The sequence below is a fragment of the Thunnus thynnus genome, chromosome 12 (assembly GCF_963924715.1).
Source record: "Thunnus thynnus chromosome 12, fThuThy2.1, whole genome shotgun sequence".
Taxonomy (NCBI): domain Eukaryota; kingdom Metazoa; phylum Chordata; class Actinopteri; order Scombriformes; family Scombridae; genus Thunnus; species Thunnus thynnus.
In genome coordinates, this window is record NC_089528.1 from 2,915,875 (window position 1) to 2,933,588 (window position 17,714).

Here is a 17,714-nt window from a genome sequence, read left to right on the forward strand (position 1 = left end):
CAAAGGTCAGGCAGACATATGTAATGAGGGCAATGAGGTGATATATCTCTGCCTCAAAAGCCCACAAGAGTTTCACACTGGGAGACAAACATGCCAGGTCTCCATGCTAACTGCAGACACGCAGCTAAGTCTGCAGTGTTCTGAGGGGGATGTTAGTATGAAGACTTAAGTAGAGACATGGATACTTGTTAGTTTACTGACTTGTCCTTGTTATCACTTTCCGAACATTCCTACACTATACTATATCTTCAAAGAGATTGTCACATAAAGCTCATTTAAAATCAGAGGTAAATAAAGGTGACAGATGTGAAGACAATCAACATGCAAGAGCCAGGGTAAATCAAAATATTTATGATTCATCTTTCATTTGTGCTGATTTTGCTAGAATTTTAACAAAGGTCCAGTATAGGGTCAGTCTAATAGTGTTGTATTTTGTGTCATTTTGACAGTCATCCTGCATAATTAGGGCTGCAAGGACTCCAAGAGGAAAACCAAAATTTATTCTGAGACTGATAGCAAGTCATACAATACTTTACTCTTTTTTTATTTATCTTTATCTTCTCTAGTGTCCTAATGAGCTCATGAGGAAATTGGTGGTTATTGACATTCTCAGCTGAAACTGCAACAGGAAACAAAGAAACAGGATGAACACGCAATTTTCAGAACTACAAACTACATTATAAATTTCTCAAAGAACTTCAGTAAAAAGTCAAGAGGTTGTGTTATATAGCACAACAAGCTAGCAAAGCTCTGTAAACAGAACCGCATTTCCACTAGGGGTGTTACACAATACACCCCTAGTGGAAATGGGGTGTTATACAAATACGTTATTCAGCAAAGCACATATAGTGGGGGGTTTTTACGAATATTAGTTTCACACAAATATTTTAAAATTTTTTGTTTTTCGTAAGAAAAAGAAAACACGTCAAATACCAGTGTACAGATCAGTTACATGAGGAAGACATGCTACCTTCAGTTAGCTGAAGAGAAGAAGGAGCATAATGCACAGCTCAGCTGGCTATGGAAGCTAGTTTAATCCAAAAAATGAGCAATGTTTCCTGCTGTTGGGTTGGATCTAGGTCGGATCATGTTCATATGACCGACAAACCGTCCCAGAGTTTGTAACCGGACCGAGACCACCTCTTCAACAAGGTCTCGGTCCCGCACCAAGGGGACAAACACTCCAGGGTTCGACTGAACCAAACTAAACAAGGTAAGAGGTACACAGTACATGAAACCAGTTCTGCTAAGATTAGTGTGTATGTATGCAATATTTATCTGCTCACTCAAGTCAGAGGGTGCAGGGTCATTTATTATTTTCTCCTTTAAATTGTGATGTGAGTTCTAACCTTCAGATACCTCTCATTGCTTTTTGAGTCACTTACATATGAGATTGACTAATGAAGTTTTAATCCTATATTACTAAATCAGATTTAAGTATTATCCTGCATGCTAACTGTGAGCAGTGTTCCTAAATAACGACTGACCTGAGATTTATCATACATTAATTATAGCTTGTCTACATGCACCACCAAACTATTGATTTGTGATGCCTAGTGTTGTAAAGCCACCACCACACACAAACACATTAACTTTAAACCTCTCTCAGAAGTGTGGCACTAATACCTACCCTTGTCAATAATGATGCCTTGAAAAGGTGCATGAGCTACTCTTGAGCAGGAGAACACACATTACACACCCTCATTATGACATACACAGGCACACATACAGTTCTGCTGGGCTTGCAGTCTGGAAGATACAACCTTATTTGTCACAGATGACCGGTTAAAAGAGAAATCCAGGGAGCTTTTACCTCAACCTGTGCCCACGTGGTTATTCAGTAGTGTCAGTGTGTGTGTGTGTGTGCGTGTATGGCACATGACTTCCCCATGGTGTGTATCCTGTCACAGTGCATCTGTTCTGCCCATAGTAAAGTAACCCCTCCCGTAGAAGTGTGTATGCGATGGAAGAACAACTCTGTGAGTTTTACATTTTACTCGTCACAGCGTTCTTCACCCCTTCACTCCTTTTCATTCCTCTCCTGCAAGATCTCGCCTGCCCATAATTCAAAACATGTCCTCACTTAAAAAATAAATATTATTTTCCATTTTTGAAATACTGTACCATCACTCTTAGCCAGTAAACGTTATACCCTAGCGATCAATGTCCAAATGAGATTGTCCCCATCGCTACATGCCTGCACCTGAGCATACATTACTCTGACTGATGGTGTGAGTGATTGATTAAATTATATATGCTATGTGACAGCAAAGCATGTCCATTGTAAAATTCAAGATTAAGATCTTATCTGCTACATGCTTAAACAGCATATGCAGTGAAATGCAGGGTGGCATATTAAGGCTGGGCTAAAACACAAGTGTGCAATAAATAACAGTAACAATAACAATAATAGTAAGAAAAATGGGGAAAAAAATAAAGGATAAAAATAATGTATGCAATATAAGTATTAAAATGTAAAAAAAAAATGTATATGCAGGTGTTCTTATATTGGGCAATATTTCAGTATATAAAAATGTAAACTGTCACACCTTTAAGGGAAACAATACACTAGAGTTTTGTAAAGACTGGATCACATTTGCAGGGCAAAGTGTTCACAGAGGAAAATATACTAGACAAATGCGAGGATGTACAGAGGTCAGAGGTGACCATCAGAGGACCAGCAGAGTCTGACTGCAAATCACGGAAATTTTTTCTCGACATTTTAAAATTCAAGCTGTTGAGATTTAGATTTCTGGGGTGTGTTTTTCCTTCCATTCCAGGCAGCCAGAGCTTTGTGGTATGAAAGTAAGTTCATGTATGTCAGTGTTACATTACTATTATTATATTATTGTGTGGAAATGCAGTTTAAGCGCAAATTTATTTATATTTATAGTGAACACAACTCCCCATGCACAGCCAGCATTTTCAATCAGGTGCTGGTCGGTCACAGGACCATCTTAGGTGAAGATCAAAATTAACCACCACACACTGAAATGACTTTACTGTGACTTTATTAGGAAGGAACAACATGTTTCACCTGTAGCTTCTTCAGGCTGAGCTAACCTGAAGAAGCTACAGGCAAAATGCATTGTTCGCTCCTAATAAAGTCACAGTAAAGTCATTTATATTTATTTTTTATTTTAAGTCAAAAATGCATTACATTGACATCATAGTAATAGCTGCAGGTATTACCCTCTTAAAGAATGTTACCTGTACTTTATTAAAGGAAGGGAAAATATGATTTCAAAAATGTTTCTGAGGTAGAAAGCTATTTTTGTCCTGAGTGAAGGAGGTAGGAAATGGAAGAGTGTGTACATTTAAAAGATCAATAGTTGCTTATCTGAAACAGTTCCACAGAAACTGGTTGTATCAGCTCATGATGCATTTAAGTTTTGAGTTTTCAAGATATAAAAAAGACATAATAAGAGGCATGAGGTGCTCAAATAAGCTGTGTATGTTCAGTCATCAGGTTTTTCCCTCCACACAGCTGGGCCATCAAAACAGCAAATCATCTCAAGCAGTCATGCAGATGCTTGTGTATAGATTGTAATGCTTGAGATGTTAAAGGCCCCATGAACTGAAAAATTCATTTTCGCAGTTTTAATCCTGTGTCCCTGTGTTAATTGTTCATTTATCTCTTGTTATATTCCAAATATATGTCAAAAAATCAGTATCATGGTATTTTTACATCAGAATTCCTGTCTTTTCCTGTAAAACAATTTCAAATGTTTGATGATTCATCCTGCACTCAGGGGTGTTTACAACAGTTCATCCAATCAAATGGGACTTTGGGCAAATAGCTAGCCACACTGGTCATATTAAACCACCCTTCACCATTTGTGGGCTGTAGTAGCTAACAGAGCAATATGGAGAGAGATTTATAGAAGACATGTGTGTTTGGATATCAGTAGGCAAAAACTTTCTTTTAATTTCCAAAACAATATGGCTGAGGCCTAATTCATTCATCTCTCCCTCGTCCTCATCTTGTTCTAACAACAGGTGAAGAAGGTGTGTGGAGCCGACAGTCCGTTTCTCCCTGCAGCTCCGTATCGCGCTTAACTCTGTAAGCCCCACACACCTTTTAACAGCCCAATCAAATGCAAAGGATTTGATTTAAATCCCTCTTGTAACTGTACTCTGCTCAAATATTCCGATTCACTGGGAAATACATCAAAGTACAGAGGCTAAAGACCCCTAACTTCACTAGGACTTTAATATTACATCAGCATTGAGTTGTTACCTCTCAATACTAATGAGGTGTCTGAGCTGCTACGCCTAAACTTCTGCCTGTCTTATTATCAGCACCAATATTAGGTGCAGGCATAGTCGGTGATTGCCCAGAGCCCCATCAGCTGGATGGGTGTCAAAGAAAGAGAATGTTAAATCTGTCACAGCTCTGTCCAATATATGCATTTCTATTGTAAATACAAACACTGCTTGCACTGCCTCACACACCTCACAATTCAGCTTAGTGCTCAGCCACTTGAAGTTACTATAAAGTCTGTAGGAGCACAGTGTAGAAAACTGATGAAAGAGAAGGAGGGGAAACGTATATATAGATGTATGTTCATTTTTGTCATAAGATGATGATGAACTAACTCATTTGAATGTCTATAAGGAGCTAATGGTTAACTGTTCATTGGAATGATTAAGTACTAGTGAAGCTGGATCACTGCTATGAGTCTTTGGAGCCGTTTCTAAACAAACTAACATGACCGTAATCTTCATGATGAAGGAACATGTCACCAGTGCAGCTTTGCGACTCACTGACGTGTTTTCAATAGTTTTATTGGAAAATAACAGAGGTCTACAGCAAAGAGGAATAAGATATATCAGGCTTTGGATACACACACAATACTTGTTAGTAGATCAGTTCATTGTTGGTTTGGCTCCAAACATGAGATTTACAGAGAATAAGAAAAATATAGAAAATTGCCAGCCTTATCCTTCAACACTGCAGGTTAACATCATATGTTACTGTAAGTTGAAGCTATTAAAACACTTGGTTAAAGGGGACATATGTTTTTTGTGATTTTCTGTTATTTATATCATGTTATGATGTCAGATGTTAAACATGGTTAAAGTTCCAAAACTTGAGGTTAACATATGTAAAATTGCTGCCTGTATGACAAAGTCCAGGTTTCAGTTGCCCTGAACACTTTGTTTGCAATGTTTTTATTTTACATTCCAGACAAGATGTCGTCAGCTCATCAAACATGACCATCAAAGCCCATCTGTTCTGTAATCTTTTTTGTTAAGATTGTTTGTTGGATGTATTTTAGAAGTTGCCATTGTGAGTAATGAAGTAAAATCCTACTACTACCGTTTGTTTACATAGCCTCCAGCTTCTAAGAGCAGGCCAATAAGAACAGAGTGGGCTCCTCAGGAGGCGGGCCCTAAAGAGACAGGAGCTAAAACAGTCTGTTTCAGACAGAGGCTGAACTGAGGTGCTGCATAAAGCAACTATGTTGACAATAATGTTTTTTACTATGTTCAGTTTAAACATGTCATAGAAATGTTGATCACCAAAAATATACCCAAAATAAAACACAATCCAGATGGTGTTACCTTTTCTACAAAACATATCAGTAGTACTTTATATATGAATGTAACTTAGATATAGAGAAGCTTGCAGACTGTATGTTGGAGGACTTCAGTTTTTACCATGACCATGGGTGCTAACATTAGCTGCCTTATTATATTTATGAACCGCGTTGGGCAGTAACGTATAACTTAATAACTTGTTACAGTGAAGTTATGCCTTATTTCATTAATGAGTAATATAAGGGATTACAATTCAATTTAGTTAGTAATCCCAGTGACGCTCCATTACTTGGAGCTGTTTGCTGTCTTACTGGTAGTTTGGTGGAGAGTTGATATCAGTTTGGTCTATGTGCATTCACTGGACAGACTGGGACAGTACCTGCTAGCTTGGTGTGGGGGCTGGAGGTGTGTTGACATGGTTAGCTGCCATCAAAAGAGGAGAAATGCATCTCCAGGTAACTTATTTGCATGCTGTGTCTTCTTAGCTGGCTTGCTACATGCATGCAGTCACTGCGGCTCAGGTTAAGCTAGCTGTTGATGGTCAGTAAATACCTCCAAACTGTCGACTGGCTGCTTGTTAAACCACAATGTCTCCTTTTCTTCTTCTACATGTGTTTAACACAGAGGCTGGAACATGCGAGTGTGTTTGTTTAGTGGACAACTTTGACAGAGATGATGACTGAGTATCAGAAGTAAAATAACAAGTAATGTAGCTACTTGATGATGAGTAATTAGTAATCTAATTACTTTTTAATGAGTAATATGTAATGTGTAAGTGATCATATTTTTCAAGTAATGTGCCCAACATTGTTTACAAATTCAATTCAGTCTTTGACTAAGATTGAGCAAGATGCACTCAGTGTTTTTTATTACAAGTTGAAAATTACTGACACAACAACAAAGTGAACAGTTTAGGGCCTAATGTAAAACTGTGTTCAGCTTTTCTCTATACATTATTCATTTTTAGGAAATCTTAGGTCAAAAATGAAGCCATAGCAACCTCTGGACCAACTCTGAACACACAGGCCTTTATATAACTTCATACTATCCATTGATTTAGCCACACAAATGTCTGTAGACATTCTGGCTTGATGCAGTGTTTAAGGGAGTTGTGGGGATAAGTAGTATGCTGGAGGTCGCAAGAAAACAGGTGCCTTTATTTGTTCCCATTGTTTACCAGCTAGGAGTAATTAATCAGACATGCATGTGTTTAGTTGGAGCTCCTTTGGTCCCAGCAGGACTCCTGCTCAGCCGTAAGCTTCTAAACCTGCCTGCCTCCACGGATCCAAACCAAGGTTTTAGCTCTGAAAGCTCTGACTGAAACTACAAGTGGCATGAGGTCATCTGATTCCCTCTGCCCCCCCTCCTTCCACACAGCCCTGCCTCCTCTGGTGATAATCAAGCTGTGACCCTGCTATTAGCACCAACAGCAGATTAATCAGGGGCCCCTGGGCACAAGTCCTCTCTGGCTGGGCATGATTGGAGCCTGGCTTACGCAGTCTGACTGCCTCCTCAGACCTCTCACGTGTTCTCTCTACAGCCTGTAGTTAGGCCAACAAAGGACTATAGAGCTTAGAGAAGCCAGAGTATAAACAAAAGTACTCTCTCCTTTCCAACTACCACCAATGTATCCTTGAGCAAAATAATAACAGTGTAAAAATCCTGCATATTCATTAGCATTAAAATTTGATGTTTGTGTATTTAGATGCATGTATTTATGTTTTCTGGAGTGCATTATATTGAAAAGTGTTCCTAATATTTTGCCTCCCTCATGCATTTTAATGAGGTGGACAAAGTATTAGGAACGTTTTTCAATATAATGCACTCCAGTACACCACCAGCACCCACTATAAGCTCAGTAATAAACATAAATGAGAATTATCACCTTTCTGACAATGTCAACAAAAACTGTGTAAGCTTTGTAAATATAGAATTTATGTCAGAGCTGTTGTGTTGGATTGCATTAGATTGCACAGGTGTTCCTCGTAAAGTGCTCACTGAGTGTACATGAAATATATACAGTATATGAACAAAGATCATATGGGCACCTGATTATTGTTTTAAGGCAGACCTGAAAAATTGTGAACCTATCCTTTAAATTTACAGGTGGACTGTTATCTAAAAAAGGTATCAGTTGGTCTTGTTGTTGAAGTGGGGTTATGAGGTTTTACTGCAGCATTTTAAACATTTTATCCATTAAAATTTCCTATGTGGCCTTAAACTCCACTGATTTTACACACCAAGGTCACTTTACTAGTCGTGAAGTTGTATTGTGGGAAATGTTGGATCCTGTGTTGTTGGAGTTTAACCCATATTAGAGACTAAAGTTTAGGATATCTCAGCCAGTTTAATATTTTTTATGACTGTTTTATATTTGAATGATGTTTTATTTAAAGAAATGAACACTCCCTCCATGTTTTTTTGCCTTTTTTTTACTGTGTCAAGAAAATGAGAATTAATAACCAGGATGAGTTACAGCAGCAGCTGATCACATCTAACAACTGAACTCATGCACATGTCACAGTGAATTCAGCTTTTGTGCCCCCTCATTTTGGTAATGGCCTCATTATGAAATAAAGTGGAGCTAAGTATTTGTAGAGTCTGAATTCGTTATTGATTCATAGTGATATATCTGTGAGCCATCTGACTAATTTGCCATGACAGAGAAGCTAGTGGAGGTATACATAACATTTGTGGTGAATTAATCAGAGATGACACAGGAAGCAACACGTACAAATGTGACAACGCAGCTGCGTTACATCATGATTTAAAATTGGGAGGTCAGAGTGGTACAGCCTTTATTCACATAAGTCGCATCCCATCACCTCAGCCATCATATCATGTGTGAGTGAGTGGTTTAAGGTATCAGAATCAGTTATCTTCAAAGGATACATAATGGATAAAACGGTTCAAGAAATAAAGCCTCACTCAAACTGTCCCAACAACTAGGGGATACAGTCATTAAAAAGGCATCCATTAACAAACACATCAGTATCTTTCACTTAGCAACCTCATTATCAGCCGGTTGTGACGTGGAGTTCCAGATCTCTACCTCATTCTTTTCAGATGGAGCTTCTCTAAGTTTCAGCACTACGGACAGCTCCCAACTAGCCAGGGTGTGAGATATTTTCTATCTCAGAACCATCTTTACAGTTCAGACTCAAACTGAAATAAGAATCCTTCTCACTTTTGTTCAAAGAAATAAAAACTATAATGATGCTGCTATAATGTTTGTATTTCCATTTTTCAAAGGAGAATAAAACTGTTTTTGTAACATTGTTGTAACAGTGTAAGCTTCAAGACTCTGGGTGGGCGTTTCTCACAGCATCAATAGGCCTTTATCACAGACACATCACATTATAAAAAACACAGGTGTAAATAATACAATTAATAATGGTTGACTTCTGTTTAACTGCCTCAGTGCCAGGGTGCTAGTATTGTGCAAGCTGGCTCAAGGGGACACATGGATAGAACAGAGCATTTGTCAGTGTTATTAGTAACACCTGTGTGTTTCCTAACTGTCTGCCGTGAAAAAGGCCTGTTGACAACTGAGGGAAAGTATTACCAAAAGACACACTGTCAACTTCTGTGGTGTCCTACTAACTAAAGAAAGTCAGACTGTAGCCTACAGACTACAAATGTTGATACAAGGCCTTTTTTTCTCTTTTTCAACTAGTAGCAATTTAAGCTGCCCATTCTTTTACAATACTGATAGATTTCAATTCCACTTGGAAAGTGGAGGCTCATAAGCCTAACTTGCTAAGCTCAGAACTTGCTAACATCAAAACGTTAATTCACACTAGATGTTAGTTCATGTTTTCAGCACCTATTTACCTCTTGTTCATAGTTCCAGTTTCTGTGATGGAAAATAACCAGATTTTCAAAGCTCACACAACATGTAGACTGAACTGTCATAAAAACTAATGTGTTCCCTCTTGCATTAAAATTTTAAAAAGTTAAATGCTATGTTGGTGGAACATTGTGACAGAGCCCTTTAAACATCAGCATGTACCTTGGTAAAACATGTAATACTTGTGCAATATTCTGGTTTCACTGATTTTATCAGTTTTATTAGTCTCAGTGGTTTTGCTGAGTGTATAAAATTTGGCATTGTAAATGTATTTTAATGTATGAATGATTGTAAGGATGCTGCTGGAGTATGTCTGGAGATCAGATCAGAGAACCAAATGTTGCTAAAAGTTTCACAGTCCAGGCTTAAAACAAAGAGATTGTGCTTTTATTGTTTTAGCTCCAACACTGTGGAGTAACTTCCCCCTCAGCATCAGATCAGCTGCCTAAGTTTAAAAAGCTTTAAAACTACACCTGTACAGACTGACATTTGTATAACATTTGTATATTGTATACTCAATGGTTTTATGTTGTTCTTTTTATATATCTTTTTATGTTTGACCACTCCTTGAAATCCCTGTTTCTATTGCATTTTGTTGTGTATGTTGTTCTTTTTATGTTTGCTATCTCTATTTAATTTCTCTATGTTGATATATGTATGCCGAAATTGTACATATATTTTATGGTATTGTATTTTGTGAAGCGCCTTGTAATTCTAGTTTTGAAAGTCACTGTAGAAATAAATTTTACTTTCTTAACTGACTGTATGTCTTGTCTTGTGACCTCAGTCACAGAGTAACTGCTGAGTTTACAGATGGAGCCAGGCAGGTTGCCCTCCAGGCGGGTACAAACTGATAGAGTAGTGTGCTCTAAACAGCCTGTGTGACTGTTGTAATGAAGTGATATACTGTAACCAGCTGTTTTAGTGCCCGCCCCCACTATTGCACCAATCACATTACAGTGCCAACATCATTTGGTAGCAAAAATTGATGCCCCTTAGAGAACACCAATATAGTGGCACTGTCATTGTAGGAAAATAAATAAAAAGTAGTGTCACCAAAGATATAGATATATGTCGATTATATATTTATTTCTTTGTTAAAAAAAAAAAAAAAAACTTCAAAAAAGTTTTGAGTTGGACTTTTAAATTTGAGCTGAAATACTTGTATGTGAATTAAACAAGATAAATGCTGCCAGGGCACAGGGCTGTCTCAGATGCACATTCAATTTTCATACAAATAAATTATTAAAGTTTTTGGAGAATTTATGTTTATGTTAGAATCATTTCTCAAAAGCAGACAGCAGCACTGGAGGTATTGATACTTCAGTATTGATCTGCTGAACACGGCTCTGTGGACAGTAAGCACACTGAGTGCCTGCAGTGATCATTATGCTGTGCTTGACCTGCACCTGGCAGACTGTTTCTTGATTGTGAGAGCAGAAACTGACCTGTTGCTGAGTGGTCTGATTGGATCGCAGATGGATATGGATTGTCAGCCAAGCTTTTTTTTCTAATGAGTCTGTCTCTCAGTTACTCACTGTGCTCTGGTTGCACCTCTAACTACTAAACGAGACCTCCTTCCATGAAAACTCTGTATTTCTGCCACCTGAATGTGACAACCATTCTCTGATTCTGTGATGAGAAAGAAAACATAATACTATAACAGGATGAAGTAGGTTACTCTGCATGCAAGATAGTATTGTTAATTGAAAATTGACAAAAGATCACCACACTCAATATTATGAAATAAAGCCAATAACATCTTGTAGAAGGAAAGCCCTGCACAATTAAGTGCAATGCAAGGATTCAACCAAACAGCTTAGCTTCTGTGGAACTTTCAATCTCTTTGGGCTTTAGGAACTGCAACTGTGAACTGAGATTTTCAAACATTTGCCCTGAAGGTCTAAAAGGCTAAAGTCTAGTCTTTACATGTGTTTGAAATCAATGTGCACAGCCGTGCTTTGACAAGTAAACATTCCAGGAAGAAAAAAATCTCCGAAATAAGAGAAACTGTGATTAGCTTCTATAATTTAGAATAAACCTAAACAACCTTCATCATCATCTTTATGCTCATGTTCTGTTTGTTGGACAGTCTGGTTACCATGCCTGCCTCAGTACCAAACAACTGACAAATTCCTTCTTTTCCATTTTTGTAGCATGGAAATTAATATTTGAAGATGTATGAATGAATTTTTCCATTGCAGCCTGTGAAGCTCTTTCTTAAGCCATTATAGCAACTTAGATTAACATGAAAAATGCCAAATGGTCTCAGTTATCAGGAACAGTTTATAAGTTCTGGATACCAAAATTACACATTTATATTGAACGTATACAAATATGTTATCCAGGCTGATGCAAAAATGATCTTGTTAATTTTCATTGAGCTAAATTGTAGTATTGGATAGTTATAAAAGTGCATATTTATTTTCATTTCTTTATTTTCTCTTTTGCTGCAGCTTCACAGTAGAAATTAACCTAAAGCTGATAAACCACATTTAACATGTTTGTATGAGCCATGACAACCTTCCAAAATGGTACCTTGTATTTTATGAAACAGACTCATGGTTGACAAAAAATAAAGAATTGTATTAACTGCATGCAGTGAATATTTCGTACATTTTAGTTAAACTGACAAATTTCCATGAAATGACCATGTTTTCTGAGACTGTCCTCCCAATTAAAATGACAAATCAGTCGTTTCACCAAATGTCCCAAAACAAATATTTACATTCAAGTGACAGCGCCCTCTATCAGCCGTAGTAATTATGACTAGGTGACATTATTACAGAATGATTCTATGTGTCATTCTGGAGTGCACAGACAAACAAGCTATTCTGTTGTTTAATTTGATTGTCTTGTTGTGTTTTTGGTTCCACTAGTCTAATAGTATAGAATTGAAACATTGTGTACCAAAATATTGGTAAAGCCTATTTTATTTTAAGTGAACTGATTTGATTCACCTGTATATTCCATTTTATGATGTAGGCATTTACCTATTTATCATTAAAACTAAATTGTGACAAATACATCAAAAGGTCTTGACCAAGTCCCCATAGCTTCGTAGTATATTGTATAAGACAGAAGTCATTTGTCAATACGTTATTCGGCAAAGCTCAAATAGCGGGTTTTTTTACGAATATTTGTTTCATACAAATATTTTAAAAATTATTTGTTTTCGGGAAGAAAAAAAGAAAACATGTTAAATACCAGCGTGCAGGTCAGTTACATCACTATCACAGTCTCTCTCCTCTGCTCATCTGTTACGTCTATCAGCAGGTCTCAACGAGGGGAGTCACATCCACCTGCTACATGATGCACATTTCCTAATTTGGACATCACTCCCAGAGTTGGGGGTGTTCCCCAGAGATAAAGCTGAACTACTGACACAAATGAAGTACTCCCAAGGGAACACTTCATGAACACTTATTGTAACACTTTAATTTTCTAAAAAGCGTAATAAAAACAAAAACAGAAACAGGATTTTTAAACCTCTTTCCACTTTTATTCGAATATAAATACAAATAATTTTGCTGCCTCAACAAATACAAATACTGGGCTCTCTGCACATCCCTAGTATGGGGTTCACCTTGTGAAGTTATCATGATCCAGGTGAGTAAATATTACTGAATGTATTTTGCAGGTTTGAGCAGCAACAGTTACTCAGTTTTAGTCAGGTTTGAAGAACTGAAGAATCCAGGCTTATATCAAATCACCAGCAATCAAATCAAGCTAACTCAGTTATCCACAGATGAAGAACAGGGCCCAGGTTTTTCAGTATCACAGTATTCGCTTATCATGGGGGTCTCTGTGTGTTGTTTTGCCTGAGCCACATCTGATGCTGACATCTTTTGACACAGATCCAGGTTATTTGATTTACCAGCAGAAATGCAGGTCTCTCTGTGCCTCCATCCCCCTCTTTACCTCTCTCTTTCACACTCACATATACTCTCTCCTTCTCTGCCTGCCAGCTGGAGGTCTCAGGCCCCCTGCAGAGAAAAAGCTGCTGCCAAACTACCAATGCAGGCAGGCTGGGGGAGAGCTGCTGGCACCTCAGTCTGCTGAACTGATGACATCCTGAGATCCTCTTAATGCTCTCAGGAACATCATTCGGAGTTGGCGTGGGAAAGCACTTCTCACAACTGAATCCTTTGTGATTGGATGATTAGAAAGGACAGAGGTGAGAAAACACTATTTTCTGCTTCTGAGAGATATTAAAGATCTCAACAAGATATCAAACATGGTGCTGATCATATAAATATTTATTTCAAGAAGTTGGTTTCTAACAAAAGCCAGGAAAGGCAGTGATTTTAAATTCTGTTGCTACTCAATGCCAACTCCAGCTCTTTTAGGCTGTACATGTCTCTGTTTCCACCAAGAAATCAATTACCAAACAATGCTCACTCATGGATGAGTTATTGTGCTTTCATTTCAGTGATTTATTACTGTGATATTATAACAAAACATTAATCTGAAGGCATTATCACCAAAACTTGTTTTTTTAAGAATGCAAATATACAATCAGTTGTAATTGAGATTGATTCATTCTATTCCTACCGTCCCTGCAGTCTGTTTTCCATCTACATCTACTGTTGCTGCTGTCTTATGCGTGACCCTGCTTTCACACCAAACACACAAGTGTGACACTGTGCAGAGCATTTTTCATTGTTTTCACTGCAGAATATACCTGTTATATCCGGGGCAGTCAAAATGAACCATCACCCTGATTACTCGACAGGTTTTGCAGCTAAAGGTTAACTAAATTGACATCTAGTGATATTACAGCATTGACTGGAGGTGGAAGTAATGATCGTGCCAATTCATTCTCCTCTATACTCCACTTCCCTATCCTACCAAGCTGAGCAGCTGGGTGCACCACCACCTGGCATAATTTACATTGCAGGTGAGGAGGGCAGATGTTGTTTCTATTTGTATAAACAGTTCCAGTTTGATTTACTCACCATCATCTCTATAAACACTGATGCTGATACGCTCATCGTGTTGGAACTTCTTGGGTTTCATTTCTGAGGTCACAACAACCCTCTGATTGGTGGAGCTTGTTGGGGAAAAATCTTTATTAATTTTGATATTAAGGTGATAATGTGTAATTTTATTTTTTCACTCAAAAGATGCCAGTACTGAACACCAATCTTAGCTAATTCAGCCAAAGACAGTGTTCCTGAGATAAGGATTTATTTACAGAGACTTAAACTACAAAACTAGATTTCAGTATATATTGTTTTTTATATATATATTAGGGATGTAGATGTGAGCAGAGAGCCCGGTATATGTATTTGTATCTATATTTGTTGAGGCAGCAAAATTATTTATATTTGTATTTGTATTCAAATAAAAGTGGAAAGAAGCTCAAAAATCCTGATTTTGTTTTTATTACGCTTTTAATTTTAGAAAATTTAGAAAAAAAAGGTTCATTGCAGGTAGCCTGAAATGTGAAAAGTTTACACACAACAACACAACACATTAAGCATAGCAGGTATTCTTACATTAAGCCATATTATTATATTATTGCTATCCCTATGCATGTGGTGGCTGGCAGTGCACACTCGACACCCTTTTTTCAATTGTTAAAGTGATTGTGGATGTACTCTTATCTAAACTTTGCCCTAAGTGAGTCCCTTTTGGCAGTTATTTCATCTCCAAGACTTCCTCACTTCCTCCCTGTGGATGCTGTCTTCAGTTACTGAACAGTGTATCCATCGAGTCTTCAGAACCGAGACTCAGACAACAAAGACTGACCCCTCAGCTTGACCCTCACCCCTCAAACACTGTCACTCAAAAACTGTCCAAAGTAATGGGAGATTAAAAAGGTTTGAAAACAGTCAGGATTCCCTGTCTGAATGTCAATAATTATGGAAGCATTTGAAAAAACTGAACAAGTAAGGAGTGCAAGAAATGATCTACAGCTCCACTTATGCTGAACTACACAATTTAGCCCTACAATGTGGAGATTTTATGGTTATTATTTTTTTCAGTTGAAGGTCAGTTCACTGGTCATGGTTACTACAACTCATCCTGAGAAAACACTTGTATTGTTTCAAGTCTGAGAAAATAACTTGAGTGACAGTGATGTGGGTGTTTACCAGGCAGGGAGGATTTGACAAAAACATGCTCCAAGGATCCAGTGTTTTTGGAGCTGACCCGTATGAGAAACTAAAAGTCAGGATATATTGGCGTCTGTTATATCAGTTGTTGCCCATTTTGTTTTTAATCTGTCTCTCTAACTTTGTGGAATTACCAGCCCACATGACTGGGATACTCTAGCAGCTAGAGAGGTAGAAAGAAAAGTGGGATTACTGTGAAAAGACTGAGTTCATTTAAAAAAGGTTTAAGCCATTCCACGAAGCCAACTGAGTTGTTAGTTATTTTTTACTTCTGGCAGTATAATCAAATATTGTCAAGCAGTTTTGTTCCCATTTTACAACAAAATTGTCACTTCAGTTAGAGACACATCAAGAAACTGACCATTTATAGAAAATGGTTTGACTGTTAGATTTAGTGGAAAAGATGTGTTTCTGCTGAGAGAGCTAATCCCCCCTAAATAAACACATAAATATGAAATCTTAATTACATCAGCAATACTAAAAATATAGAAGAGTTATGTGTTTACAATCAGTGAGTAGCAGCCACCCCCACACATGAACCATCAATTCTCTGTGCTTAATATTACTTTATTTATCAGTATATATTAGTAGTCAAGCCGTTGCTTTTTGATTGTTTCACCTTGTTGTTGGATCCTTATTAACTTGACTGCCAATTAAATCTACTTTTAAAAGTTTATCATGGTGCTTTTTCAAAGCTGACATGATGAGACTTACTGTGACTAATTGTGAGCAGGTCTTAGTGACTGTTCTTTGCTGCTATACATACCCTTTATCTTTTCTACCTACCTTTTAAATGGGCGCTTGATACTTTATAATATAGCGCAGAATAGTACTTTGCATTAAAACTAAAACTGGTAGAAAAGCTGACAGATTTCAAACCTGTAGAATATCAAAAGGAGAGATGTGAATATTGTATACGTACCTTTCCAACATACTGTGGTTCAGAGCCCATGTACTCCTCCAGGACAAAGAACTGGTTCCACACCCATCCTCTTTTAATTCTCTGAACCCTCGACCTCCCATGTCTTCTTAGCCTCATCTTGCCCTCTAATGATATCACTTCCCCCAAAGACGTCCTCACACTCTTACTTCCTGTCCCTCCCCTGGCTGACGGCACCCCGCCCTTAGTTCTGCTCTGCAGCTGAGCCTGCAGAGGAATTTGGGAGCTGTAGTCCAACAGGAAACAGGAGCCCACCAAAAGTATAGTGACATATTCCCTTGTGATCATCAGGGAGTATCGTTAAAAAAAGGTAGTGAAAAGTGCAAGTAAACGGCTATTTCCAGGTTGGAAACTGAAATGCATCCAAAGCTGGCTTTGCCCTGGAGGCAAGCATCAGGGAAAGTGTTGTAAATTCAATATGGTCCAAGTCAATGTAGTGTCCTCACTGAAGTGTGAGAGATACTGAAGAGCATTATATTCCTGAAGGAGTCATTGAATGTCTTGGTTTGATATTGGCTGAGGTTTCCTTAAAGTATTTGGAGTAAAAAGTCTTTATTCTGGTTCTGTTTTCACCTTCGCGTCAGGTCTTCTCTGTTGATCACACCTGGAGGAAAAGATACAAATAAAGATGGATTACAAGACAGAAAAATAAACCACTGGTGATAAGAGCGACGTGTTTTGATCAGCATCAGGCTAATGAAAAAGTACAATGTCCCAAAAGCTTAAAAAGGTGTACAGTTTAGAAAAACTGATCGTCTTAGTCCAACTGTACAGGGACATTTGCATTCACCACATGCAGCGGCTATACAGCTTACAGGACAGGTTCACAATTTCTCAAATGTGTCTTAAAACAGCAGTCAGGTGTCCATATGAACAGTGAAAGAGGTTTTCCTCGCTGTAATCATTCCTCCTGTTCATACTGGCTATTAAAAGATCCCCTTCAAATATGCTTTCAATGTAAGTGATGGAGGACAAAATCCACACAGTCATTCTGTGCAAAATAATTTAAAAGTTGATGTGAAGCTTATATGAGTCTTCAGCAGTCTGAACTGAAGTCATATCAAGTGGATATCTGCCACATTTACAGTCTTTTTAGCATCAAATTCCCTCTTTGTGTTTCCTCGGACAGTGTTTCCCTGTTGAGCTGCGGTGGAAGTATAATAACAAAAAGAGGGACTTTGGTACCATGACGACGACGACTGAAGCTTCATATTAGCTTGATCAGTGATCAGAGTCATCAGTGATAGACCAGTGTTCATAT

The 17,714-nt window shown here is 37.9% G+C and overlaps 1 protein-coding gene across 2 annotated transcripts in view; it reads right to left on the minus strand.

The window, feature by feature from the left end:
- LOC137193594 (cadherin-12-like) overlaps positions 1–17,714 on the minus strand; it is a 130,335-nt gene that overhangs the window by 74,706 nt on the left and 37,915 nt on the right. For both annotated transcript variants that reach the window (XM_067604823.1, XM_067604824.1), the window contains exon 3: positions 16,436–17,057. In XM_067604823.1, the coding sequence (XP_067460924.1) occupies positions 16,436–16,741 (306 nt within the window). In that variant the 5' untranslated portion in view covers positions 16,742–17,057. The remainder of the gene's footprint in view (positions 1–16,435; positions 17,058–17,714) is intronic.